At 39.3% G+C, this 13,324-nt stretch overlaps 1 protein-coding gene across 6 annotated transcripts in view; it reads right to left on the reverse strand.

The window, feature by feature from the left end:
* Window positions 1–13,324, reverse strand: part of PPP2R3A (protein phosphatase 2 regulatory subunit B''alpha) — a 190,483-nt gene that overhangs the window by 43,969 nt on the left and 133,190 nt on the right. For all 6 annotated transcript variants that reach the window (XM_003895077.3, XM_017955869.3, XM_017955870.3 and 3 more), the window contains 3 exons: window positions 12,173–12,348; window positions 10,975–11,093; window positions 8,009–8,115 (listed from right to left, as the gene is read on the reverse strand). In XM_003895077.3, the coding sequence (XP_003895126.2) occupies window positions 8,009–8,115; window positions 10,975–11,093; window positions 12,173–12,348 (402 nt within the window). The remainder of the gene's footprint in view (window positions 1–8,008; window positions 8,116–10,974; window positions 11,094–12,172; window positions 12,349–13,324) is intronic.

Raw genomic sequence — 13,324 nt, forward strand, 5'->3', positions numbered from 1 at the left:
CAATATTCAACATTCTTAAAGAATTTTCAACCCAGAATTTCATATCCAGTCAAACTAAGTTTCATAAGTGAAGGAGAAAGAAAATCCTTTACAGACAAGCAAATGCTGAGAGATCTTGTTACCACCAGGCCTACCCTACAAGAGCTCCTGAAGGAAGCACTAAACATGGAAAGGAACAACCGGTACCAGCCACTGCAAAAACATGCCAAAATGTAAAGACTATTGATGCTAGGAAGAAACTGCATCAACTAACGAGCAAAATAACCAGCTAACATCATAATGACAGGATTAAGTTCACACATAACAATATTAACCTTAAATGTAAATGGGCTAAATGCCCCAATTAAAAGACACAGACTGGCAAATTGGATAAAGAGTCAAGACCCATCAGTTTGCTGTATACAGGAGACCCATCTCACATGCAGAGACACACATAGGCCCAAAATAAAGGGATGGAGGAAGATCTACAAAGCAAATGGAAAACAAAAAAAGGCAGGGGTTGCAATCCTAGTCTCTGATAAAACAGACTTTAAACCAACAAAGATCGAAAGAGACAAAGAAGGCCATTACATAATGGTAAAGGGATCAATTCAACAAGAAGAGCTAACTATCCTAAATATATATGCACCCAATACAGGAGCACCCAGATTCATAAAGCAAGTCCTTAAGGCTTACAAAGAGACTTAGACTCCCAAAATATAATAACGGGAGATTTTAACACCGTACTGTCAACACTAGACAGATCAACGAGACAGAAAGTTAACAAGGATATCCAGGAATTGAACTCAACTCTGCACCAAGTGGACCTAATAGATATCTACAGAAATCTCCACCCCAAATCAACAGAATATACATTCTTCTCAGCACCACATCACACTTATTCCAAAATTGACCACATAGTTGGAAGTAAAGCACTCCTCAGCAAATGTGAAAGAACAGAAATTATAACAAACTGTCTCTCAGACCACAGTGCAATCAAACTAGAACTCAGGATTAAGAAACTCAATCAAAACCGCTCAACGGCATGGCAACTGAACAATCTGCTCCTGAATGACTACTGGGTACATAATGAAATGAAGGCAGAAATAAAGATGTTCTTTGAAACCAATGAGAACAAAGACACAACATACCAGAATCTCTGGGACACATTTAAAGCAGTGTTTAGGGGGAAATTTATAGCACTAAATGCCAACAAGAGAAAGCAGGAAAGATCTAAAATTGACACCCTAACATCACAATTAAAAGAACTAGAGAAGCAAGAGCAAACACATTCAAAAGCTAGCAGAAGGCAAGAAATAACTAAGATCAGAGCAGAACTAAAGGAGACAGAGACACAAAAAACCCTTCAAAAAAATCAATGAATCCAGGAGCTGGTTTTTTGAAAAGATCAACAAAATTGATAGACCGCTAGCAAGACTAATAAAGAAGAAAAGAGAGAAGAATCAAATAGATGCAATAACAAATGATAAAGGGGATATCACCACCGACCCCACAGAAATACAAACTACCATCACAGAATATTATAAACACCTCTATGCAAATAAACTAGAAAATCTAGGAGAAATTGATAAATTCCTGGACACTTACACTCTCCCAAGACTAAACTAGGGAGAAGTTGAATCCCTGAATAGACCAATAACGGGCTCTGAAATTGAGGCAATAATTAATAGCCTACCAACTAAAAAAACTCCAGGACCAGACGGATTCAAAGCCGAATTCTACCAGAGGTACAAGGAGGAGCTGGTACCATTCCTTCTGAAACTATTCCAATGAATAGAAAAAGAGGGAATCCTCCCTAACTTATTTTATGAGGCCAACATCATCCTGATACCAAAGCCTGGCAAAGACACAACAAAAAAAGAGAATTTTAGACCAATATCCCTCATGAACATTGATGCAAAAAACCTCAATAAAATACTGACAAACCGAACCCAGCAGCACGTCAAAAAGCTTATCCACCATAATCAAGTGGGCTTCATCCCTGGGATGCAAGTCTGGTTCAACATATGCAAATCAATAAACATAATCCAGCATATAAACAGAACCAAAGGCAAAAATCACATGATTATCTCAATAGATGCAGAAAACGCCTTTGACAAAATTCAATAGCCCTTCATACTAAAAACTCTCAATAAATTCAGTATTGATGGAATATATCTCAAAATAATAAGAGCTATTTATGACACACCCACAGCCAATATCATACTGAATGGGCAAAAACTGGAAGCATTCCCCTTGAAAACTGGCACAAGACAGGGATGCCCTCTCTCACCACTCCTATTCAACACAGTGTTGGAAGTTCTGGCCAGGGCAATCAGGCAAGAGAAAGAGATAAAGGGTATTCAATTAGGAAAAGAGAAAGTCAAATTATCCCTGTTTGCAGATGACATGATTGTATAGTTAGAAAACCCCATCGTCTCAGCCCAAAGTCTCCTTAAGCTGATAAGCAACTTCAGCAAAGTCCCAGGATACAAACCAATGTGCAAAAATCACTAGCATTCTTATATACCAATAACAGACAGAGAGCCAAATCATGAATGAACTTCCATTCACAATTGCTTCAAAGAGAATAAAATACCTAGGAATCCAACTTACAAGGGATGTGAAGGACCTGTTCAAGGAGAACTACAAACCACTGCTCAGTGAAATAAGAGAGGATACAAACAAATGGAAGAACATTCCATGCTCATGGATAGGAAGAATCAATATCATGAAAATGGCCATACTGCCCAAGGTAATTTATAGATACAATGCCATCTCCATTAAGCTACCAATGACTTTATTCACAGAATTGGAAAAAACTACTTTAAAGTTCATATGGAATCAAAAAAGAGCCCGCATTGCTAAGACAGTCCTAAGCCAAAAGAACAAAGTTGGAGGCATCAGGCTACCTGACTTCAAACTATACTACAAGACTACACTAACAAAAACAGCATGGTACTGGTACCAAAACAGAGATATAGACCAATGGAACAGAATAGAGCCCTCAGAAATAATACCACACATCTACAACCATCTGATCTTTGACAAACCTGACAAAAACAAGAAATGGGGAAAGGATTCCCTATTTAATAAATGGTGTTGGGAAAACTGGCTAGCCATAAGTAGAAAGCTGAAACTGGATCCCTTCCTTACACCTTATACAAAAATTAATTCAAGATGGATTAGAGACTTAAATGTTAGACCTAAAACCATAAACCCTAGAAGAAAACCTAGGCAATACCATTCAGGACATAGGCATGGGCAAGGACTTCATGTCTAAAACACCAACAACAATGGCAACAAAAGCCAAAATTGACAAATGGGATCTCATTAAACTAAAGAGCTTCTGCACAGCAAAAGAAACTACCATCAGAGTGAACAGGCAACCTACAGAATGGGAAAAATTTTTGCAATCTACTCATCTAACAAAGGGCTAATATCCAGAAACTACAAAGAACTCAAACAAATTTACAAGAAAAAAGCAAACAATCCCATCAAAAAGTGGGCAAAGGATATGAACAGACACTTCTCAAAAGAAGACATGTATGCAGCCAAGAGATACATGAAAAAATGCTCATCATCACTAGACAGCAGAGAAATGCAAATCAAAACTGCAATGAGATACCATCTCACACCAGTTAGAATAGCAATCATTTATTGGCTAGCCATAAGTAGAAAGCTGAAACTGGATCATTTCCTTACTCCTTATACAAAAATTTATTAAAGATGGATTAGAGACTTAAATGTTAGACCTAAAACCATAAAAACCCTAGAAGAAAACCTAGGTAATACCATTCAGGACATAGGCATGCGCAAGGACTTCATGTCTAAAACACCAAAAGCAATGGCAACAAAAGCCAAAATTGACAAATGGGATCTAATTAAACTAAAGACCTTCTGTACAGCAAAAGAAACTACCATCAGAGTGAACAGGCAACCTACAGAATGGGAGAAAATTTTTGCAATCTACTCATCCGACAAAGGGCTAATATCCAGATCCTATAAAGAACTCAATCAAATTTACAAGAAAAAAACTAACAACCCCATCAAAAAGTGGGCAAAGGATATGAACAGACACTTCTCAAAAGAAGACATTCATACAGCCAACAGACACATGAAAAAATGCTCATCACCACTCGCCATCAGAGAAATGCAAACCAAGACCACAATGAGATACCATCTCACACCAGTTAGAATGGTGATCATTAAAAAGTCAGGATGAGTTCATGTCCTTTGTAGGGACATGGATGCAGTTGGAAACCATCATTCTCAGCAAATATTGCAAGAACAGAAAACCAAACACCTCTTGTTCTCACTCATAGGTTGGAATTGAACAATGAGAACACTTGGACACAGGAAGGGGAACATCACACACTGGGGCCTGTTGTGGGATTGGGGGACGGGGGAGGGATAGCATTAGGAGATATACCTAATGTAAATGATGAGTTAATGGGTGCAGCACACCAACATGGCACATGTATACATATGTAACAAACCTGACATTGTGCACATGTACCCTAGAACTTAAAGTATAATAAAAAAATAAAAATAAAAAAAAATCTGATGTTATCAAGATAGTTTTTTGGGGGTTTTAATTATTTTTACATTCAACCTTTGTTGTTGTCATGCAATAATTGAATCTTTTTATTTTGGTAAGTGACTTTATTCCTTTTACATTCACTGTTCTAGAAATATTTGCATTAGTTCTGGCATCTTTAGTTTATGCTGCATGGTCCGTGTTTTTCTTTTGTGTGTACATGTTTTCTGATTTAATTAGAATGTTTAGTCTGGCTTTAGTTTTGTAACAGTTTATTTTAATTTTCTTAAACCCCCAACTTATCAGCTTTTGAGAGCATCTGTTGAGACCCTGCTAATGAAACTTACACATATATTTACTTCCTCCTTTTTACATCTTCAGTTACACTTTTTTTTTTTATGGAATATTATGTTCTGCTCTCTCTTAATGTCCTTAGTTGTTTAGCCTCATTTCTACATTTAAATGGATTGAATGCTCACTATTATTTCTTTTCTACCATGGCTGCTCATTTCTGAGCCTTTTATTTTGGCTTGTCTCTTGGTTTTAAGATTAGGTACTTTTTAAGGAAGAGCTCCTGGGTATTATATAATCTCTAGTTCTCATATGTTTGACAATATCTATCTGTGTCTTTATGCTTGAATACCATCTTGGCTTGGTATAAAATTCTTGGATACAGAGTTTCTTTCTGTGAGGAAGTTGCAAACACTGTTTCATGGTCTTTCAGTATTCAATTTTACGGAGGCATGCTGATTTTTTTTTTTTTTAAACCAGTTGTCTGGTGACTTGAATTTTTAAAATTGGAAAAAAAAAAACCTCAATGATATACCTTTATTCATCCTTGAGTTCTAGTAAATTCACAATGCAAATCTGGGGTCAATCACTATTCATTATCAGTATTTCCTGGACAAGGCATGATTTCTGACCTTTCCTATTCAGGTTTTCTTTTATTTCAAAAAAGCTTTTCTATTGTCTTTTAATATATTTTGCTATTTTATATATTCTTTTGTCTAAAATACATAAATAAGATCCCATTTGCTCTCCTTACATATACCTAATTTTCTTTTGGATACTTTTTTTGTTCTTTTCTATTACATTTTACTTGATCTTTCATAGTCTTCTTCCTCACCTCCAGTTTTTCCTAATTAAAGTCCAGAAGTACACATCCACAAAATGATTTTAATGCTTAATAGAACTGTACTGGGTACATGCAGTATAATTTTATTAATCTTCCCATTAGATATCTAGATGGCCTCCAAATTTTCACTATTCTAAACATCCACACTTGGGGTGTGTGTGTGTGTGTGTGTGTGTGTGTGTCAGGGTCTAGCTCTGTCAGGCTGGAGTGCAGTTGTGCAATCTCAGCTCATTGCAGCCTCTGCCTCCCATGCTCAAGTGATCCTCCCACCTCAGCCTCCTGAGTAGCTGGGACTACAGGCACACACCACTACACCAGGCTAATTTTTGTATTTTTTGTAGAGATGGGGTTTCCCTCACCATAGTTGCCCAGGCTGGTTTTCAACTCCTAGGGCTCAAGCTAATTCTACCTCAGTCTCCGAAGGTGCTAGGATTACAGGCATGAGTGACTGCACCTGTCCAATCCACACATATCTTTTTGAGACGGAGTCTGGCTCTCTGTCGCCTGTGGCTGAGTGTAGCTGACCATCTCCACTCACTGCAAGCTCCGGCCCCGGTTCACGCCATTCTGCCTCAGCCTGCAGGCTGGGATTCACAGGCGCCTATCAAGGCCTGCCACTTTTTGTATTTTTGTAGAGATGGGGTTTCACCGTGTTAGGATGGTCTCAATCTCCTGACCTCGCGGATCCACCCGCCTCGCCTCCCCAAAGTGCTGGGATTACATATATGCACACCGCCGCCTGCCGCCCAATCCACATATTCTTAACTGCAGCAATGTTGCCTCTTAAGATTGGTACGCTAACCGTAATTCCTAGTATGGAAGCTCAATACCAAAAAAACCTTTAAATCATGCTTGTGAATCCATTTCTCTATATTCCCATGCAGTCAGGCTTAAGATACTGAGTGCACAATGAATGATTTTAAGGGTTTCCAGGTCATCGCCATAAAAATGAAATCCTAGTTTTGTGGCTAAGCAGGTTAAAGAAATCTCTCAATGAAAGAAAGTGCTTTGGTGATGGCTTGGTTCAGCACCCTCAAAAAAGCTAATATTTAATGGTAGAGGTATAAGTTGGTACAATCTATATTGAGGACTATTTGACTTTATCTATGGGGCTGGATAGTTTCTGTTTATCCCTCTAAACCTGCTCTTCCCCGATCTCTATGCCTCAGGAGGCTGATCTGAATGGACCACATCAGAGACCACATTTGAGACACTGTCTCAAAAAAAAAAAATAAATAAATAAATAAAAAATAAAAAATTCATCTATCTTTCTATATATACTTAGATAGATGGAGAGTGAGGCTCTTTGGAAGGGTAAGCAAGAACATGATGACTCTTGTAGCTTCTGGGGAGAACTGGGTAGGAGGAAACTTCTTACTATTTCTTTTGTTTCTTTGAATATTATATCATATGAATAGTGCCTGTTCAAAAAGTACACTACATTAATGAGAAAGATTAATTGAGGCCTTTACAGAAGCTATGACTTAATAAGGAAGAATTAGAAGAATTACAGAAGGAGTTACTAGAAGATGATGGAAAAAACCAGCAAATTATAAAGTTGCTGAAATGATCCAAGGAGTCAAATTCTTGGATAATTAAATTTCTTAACATGGTCCCTTTATGGAATTATGCTCTGACTAGTAGAAATACATGTAGAAGTTACTTCCTGCACAAAACCATGTATAATAATTTGTTCTAAACATAATCATCTTTATTACTGAAGGAGCTTTAGTTTAGTGTTTTTTTTTTTTTTTTGGAGACAGATTTTTGCTTGTTGCCCAAGCTGGAGTGCAATGGCGCGATCTCGGCTCACTGCAACCTCTGCCTCCCAGGTAAAAGCAATTCTCCTGCCTCAGCCTTCCAAGTAGCTGGGATTACAGGCTTGCGCCACCACACCTGGCTAATATTTTGTATTTTTAGTAGAGACAGGGTTTCTCCATGTTGGTCAGGCTGGTTTCAAACTCCCGACCTCCGGTTATCCGCCCGCCTTGGCCTCCCAAAGTGCTGGGATTACAGGTGTGAGCCACCGTGCCTGGCCACAGCTTTAGTTCCTTTAGCCTCCTCCTTTATGTACAGGGTTTATCAATATCAGCAAAATAGTAGTTTGATTGTTCAGTGATCTTGATTTCCAGTGAAAGATGAGACTTGTTAAAGGAAATGGACATGAGAAGACTATCAGGAAATGAGTGAAAATTGCTGGAAAAGGTAATCATTTAACTGAAGTTGGTTAAATCACATTTTTATGCTATTCAAAAATGGAAAAAATAGAAAAGGATTTTGTAAGGGGGTCTGAATATTCTGGACATGCGCATTCCTGTTAAAAAGTTCTACAAGACATAGAGAAACTCACTCACCCTTCCTGGAATTGTGCTTGGGCAGATTCCTCTGCAACAAGAGTCTCATACTCCTCAGCGGCAAACCGGTCCCAGTCTGAGGGCTCAGGCCCATCGTTCTCAACATCCTGATTGGAAAGAAGACAGCCACAAGAAACAAAAATAATCAAAGACAAAGAATTGGAGATAGATCATCACACAAATGTATACTGTGAAAAAATCCTAACTGAAATGTTTCATTTCAACAGGTTTAAAAGAGGTGCTAAGGTAACACTCCTACGGTAATTTTCTACACCTCAAAAGGGAAAATTTAACTGTTTAGAAGCTAGGTTTTTTAGGTATAGATTCCATTTTTTTCTTTTTCTTTTTTTTTTTGAGATGGAGTCTCATTCTGTCACCTAGGCTGAAGTATAGTGGCACGATCTCAGCTCACTGCAGCCTCTGCCTCCTGGGTTCAAGCAATGTCTGGCAATCGGCCTCAGCCTCCCGAGTAGCTGGGACTACAGGCAAGTGCCACCACGTCCAGCTAATTTTTGTATTTTGTAGAGACAGGGTTTCGCCATGTTGGCCAGGCTGGTCTTGAACTCCTGACCTCAGGCGATCTGCCTGCCTCAGCCTCCCAAAGTGCTGGGATTACAGGCGGAAGCCACCGTGCCTGACTGATTCCAACTCTTTTTTTTAAAAGAGACAGGGTCCCACTGTGTTGCCCAGTCTGGAGTGCAGTGGTACAATAATAGCTTACTGCCAGCCTCAAAATCTGGGCTCAAGTGATTTTCCTACCTCAGCCTACTGAGTAGCTGAGACTATAGGCATTCCACCTACTAAGTAGCTGAGACTGCAGGCATGTCACCATGCCCTGCTAATTTTAAAGTTTTTTTGTAGACACAGGGTCTCACTATGTTGCCCAGGTTGGTCTTGAACCCCTGGCCTCAAGTGATCCTCCTGTCTTAGCTTCCTAAGTAGCTGGGATTACAAGCACAAGCCATAGCACCTGGTAAGTCTAGATTCTTTAGCCTTGTAATCAGAGACATTTCTCTGGTCCCCTCTCCTCTGGCACTTTGCACAGCAGTCACCTGGAGTGACGTGTTTTGCCACAGGCCCGCCTGAAATGTACCTTCCCCAAGCCCGCATTCGCTGGCAAATTTTTGTTCTTTAGAAGCCAACTCAGATACCATGTTGTCTGTGATATCTTCCTGGAAACAGTCCTTTTCTCCGTATCACTTCCTTTTTTCTAATGCAGATACTTTGGTTGACACCTTTTGTTCTTGTATCTCTGCCATCTCCAAATATCCAGTATCTCTTCAACGCAGTGCCCAGAATTTATTAAGCACTTCCTGACTGATAATGTTCTTTGTAGATCAGAACAAACATCAATAATTATACCATTTATAAAGAAAAGTAAAATTTAAAGGTAAAATTTTTAGAGTAAAAATGGTAACACACAGAAAATAAGTAAAGAGGGAAAAGACCACAGACTTTTGTCAATTTTCTTGAAATTTTATGTTTCAGATAAAATGTCTTTCCAAGCTGAACATGAGTCAGTATTGCCCTTGGGTCTACAATTAGTTATGCCAAGAATAATGTTAAGTTCCTAAACAATGACCACTATTAATTACTATATTTAATTCATTTTAAGACCCATCTCTACCTTTCTAACATTTATGAAATTGCACTGCATTATAGGCTTACAACTGGCAATGTCTGGGGTTTTGTTTTTGCTTAGAGAAATATAAAATAGGCCGGGCGCAGCGGCTCACGCCTGTAATCCCAGCACTTTGGGAGGCTGAGGTGTGCAGATCACCCAAGGTGGGGAGATCGAGACCAGCCTGACCAATATGGAGAAATCTTGTCTCTATTAAAGATTCAAAATTAGCTGGGTGTGGTGGTGCATGCCTGTAATCCCAGTACCCGGGAGATTGAGGCAGCAGAATCACTTGAATCTGGGAGGCGGAGGCTGTGGTGAGCTGACATCACACCATTGCACTCCAGCCTGGGCAACAAGAGTGAAACTCTGTCTCACACACACACGCGTGCACACACACACACACACACACAAAGAGAAACAAATATAAAATTATGGAGCATGTTAAATTCAATGAAATATAACAGACTTTAAACCAGCGATAACGCAACTTGATATGCTGAGATCAGCTGCAGAATATTTCTTTCTGGAAGGCGATAAATTCTTATTTATCTTATTTAGAAGGTGATCATATTCTTATTACAATTCCATAACTCAAACAGTTACGGAACATGTAGACGAAAAAAGACTGCAAAAGCTTCTTATAGTTTATTGTTACACAACTGCAACAGTCTGTTCTTAACATCATTTTTACTTCTTAGAGGAATGGTAAGAACAAGGGGTGACATTGTTTTTATTTTTAACATGGACAGTATGTATAGGGTTTTCTGAGGGTTCACAGGTTTCTGTGTCTGGGGAAGGGTATTCATCTTTATTCAGATGTAGAATGCATTCAAAACTGATAGCCATGTATAGCAATCATTAACATGTGAAAAAGTGTTATATTATTTGAAGGTTTTCTATCATGGAGAATTCTAGTTTTCACCATGATGGGGAAAGCTAATTACCATGGAATCCTGGAAATGAATGGTACAACTGAATCGAGGCCAATATAGTTTCTAATACAGATGTGCCTATTGATACATTTTTAAAAGTTAGAAGGAAAATTTTTTTTTTCAAAACTACTCTTTTGTAACTAGTTTCCAGTGTGTGTATCAGTAGATGAGCTGTAGAGTCTGCTCAGTGGAAAGTGCTTATGCAGATGCAGGTTACCTAGACCTGACGATCACCTGTGGAGAGACATGTGCTCCACAGGTCCTTTATTGTCTCTTTTTACTCTTTAATGAAATGTTATAAATTATTACCTCTTTACTGAAATTCCAGCATGCAGAGACCATTTTAATATGTAGCACACACAGCCCCTGATACTGCAGCCCTCAAATAAAAGTTAAAATTATACTGGTACCTTCTGGACCGCAAAGGGATCTCTCTGTTCATGGTCTAAGTATTTCTCTAGATTAAAGAAAGTGTCGTAGAAGATGTGAGCCATTCTGCACCTCTTCAGATCTCTTAGAGTTATTTTGCCTACATAAAAATAAACAAATCTGGTAAATTTCATGAAGACCTGTGTTGGCAAGAGAAAAAAACTTTCACTGACATCTAAAAGTATAGGTATATGTTTATTATAAAAGTCCTATTTTCAGAATAAAAAAATTTAAATCCCATTTCTTTTTTCAAGAGTATCAATTTCTCAAACCCATTTCTTTTTTTAAATTGAGGTAAAATTCACTAACAAAGTTCACCATTTAAACAACTTTAAAGTGCACAATTCAGTGGCTGTTAGTACACTCACAATGTTGCACCACCATTACCACTATCTAGTTCTGTAATAATATCACCCCAAAAGGAAACTCTGTGCCCATCAAGCAGTCCTTCCCCATCTCTCCTCATGTGCTTTCTGTGTCTAAGGAAAAATCTTCTTTCATCCCCCAAACCCTACTTTCATTTTCTTTTTAAAAAAGAGATAGGGTCTCGCTGTGTTGCCCAGGCTGGAGTGCAATGGTTACTCACAGGAACAATCATAATGCAATACTCCCACCTCAGCCTCCTTAGTAGCTGGGACTATAGGCACACACCACTGTGCCTGGTGTAAAATCCTGTTTCTTAAATAGTAGACTTGCCATCAATTGCTACACCAAGACTGGGCATGGTGGCTCACGCCTATAACCCCAGCACTTTGGGAGACCAAGGTGGGTGGATCACCTGAGGTCAGGAGTTTGAGACCAGCCTGGCCAACATGGTGTAACCCCAACTCTACTAAAAATACAAAAATAGCTGGGCGTGGTGGTGGTCGCCTATAATCCCAGCTACTTGGGAGGCTGAGGCAGGAGGATCGCTTGAATCCAGGAGGTGGAGGTTGCAGTGAGCCGAGACTACGCTATTGTACTCCAGCCTGGCAGACAAAGCGAGACTGCATCTCAAAAAAAAAAAAAAAAAAAAAAAGGTTGCTACACTAAGCGTCAAAGAGGAACTTTAAACACTTCTGTACTGGGAAGTCTTCTATCAAGACTCTGAAATGTTAAGCAATTTAGGACAATCTAGGATTCTGTGCCTCCCTCTGATACACAGGTGAACAGTGCAAATGTCCCATTGCTTGGTCTCACCATCAACGGCTGGCTTCACTAGGTCAAGCATCTGGCACAGTAAATCATGGAATGGCAAAGGCTCAATTCCCATGGCTTCCATCCGCTCACACTGCTCCTCATAGAAGTACTCCAGCTCATACATGGAGAGTGTACCATCTCCATCCACATCCATGCAGCGGAACCAATACTCAATGCTAGGCGATAAGGACAATCATTATTACGGGCCTGGTAAATACCTTTCATTTATCCAGATTTAGTATGTTTCTTTTAAAATAAAAGTTACATATTACGTACACTTCAGGCTTAGATATAGTTTTACAAAGTTTGCTAGAGAAAATGGCAGACCCCTTCTTCCCTTTATTTTTCCACCCAGAACCAACCATGTTCAACCCTGATTATTTTGCTTTTTACCTTCCTATTTTCAGATAACATGCCTATATTGCTCCTTTCTTGTATTTCTTTTCAGAACTATTATTAGAGGCTGGGCGCGGTGGCTCATGCCTGTAATTCCAGCACTTTGGGAGACCGAGGCGGGCAGATCACTTGAGGTCAGGAGTTCGAGATCAGCCTGGCCAACATGGTGAAACCCCATCTCTACTAAAAATACAAAAAACTAGCTGGGCATGGTGGTGCATGCCTGTAGTGCCAGCTACTTGGGAGGCTGAGGTGGGAGGATTGTTTGAGCCTGGGAGGTCGAGGGTGCAGCGAGCCAAGATTCCACCACTGCACTCCAGCCTGGGTGAAAGAATGAGACGCCCGCCTCAAGAAAAAAAACCAACCAACCAACCAAACAAAAAGTATTGATTTCACACTGTGAAAGTTGAACTTTAGTTCTTTTATAATTTGTCACCACTTTATCTACATGTCCTTCTCATCCTCTTAATACAGTTAACTTGCTCAACATTCAGAATTTATAATTTTATATTTTTCTTTAATCTCTTATTTGCTTAGTTTTCTGTGTACTTGCTACTAATTCAACCCCAAATCTCTGTCAGTTGTCTAAATCCGCACTCAGTCCCATGAGGTACTCTGTCAATGGCATGTTCTTGATGAAGTCTTCCTTGGTTCCTTCTGACCTACTCTAATCTGGGCTGCTTGGTCGCTAGGCCTCGCTCAGTTTCATCCAGGGATTCCTTTCGCCTTTCTCCTATTTTTTGTTTCTCGCACTTT

Source organism: Papio anubis, chromosome 2 (assembly GCF_008728515.1).
Source record: "Papio anubis isolate 15944 chromosome 2, Panubis1.0, whole genome shotgun sequence".
Lineage (NCBI taxonomy): Eukaryota > Metazoa > Chordata > Mammalia > Primates > Cercopithecidae > Papio > Papio anubis.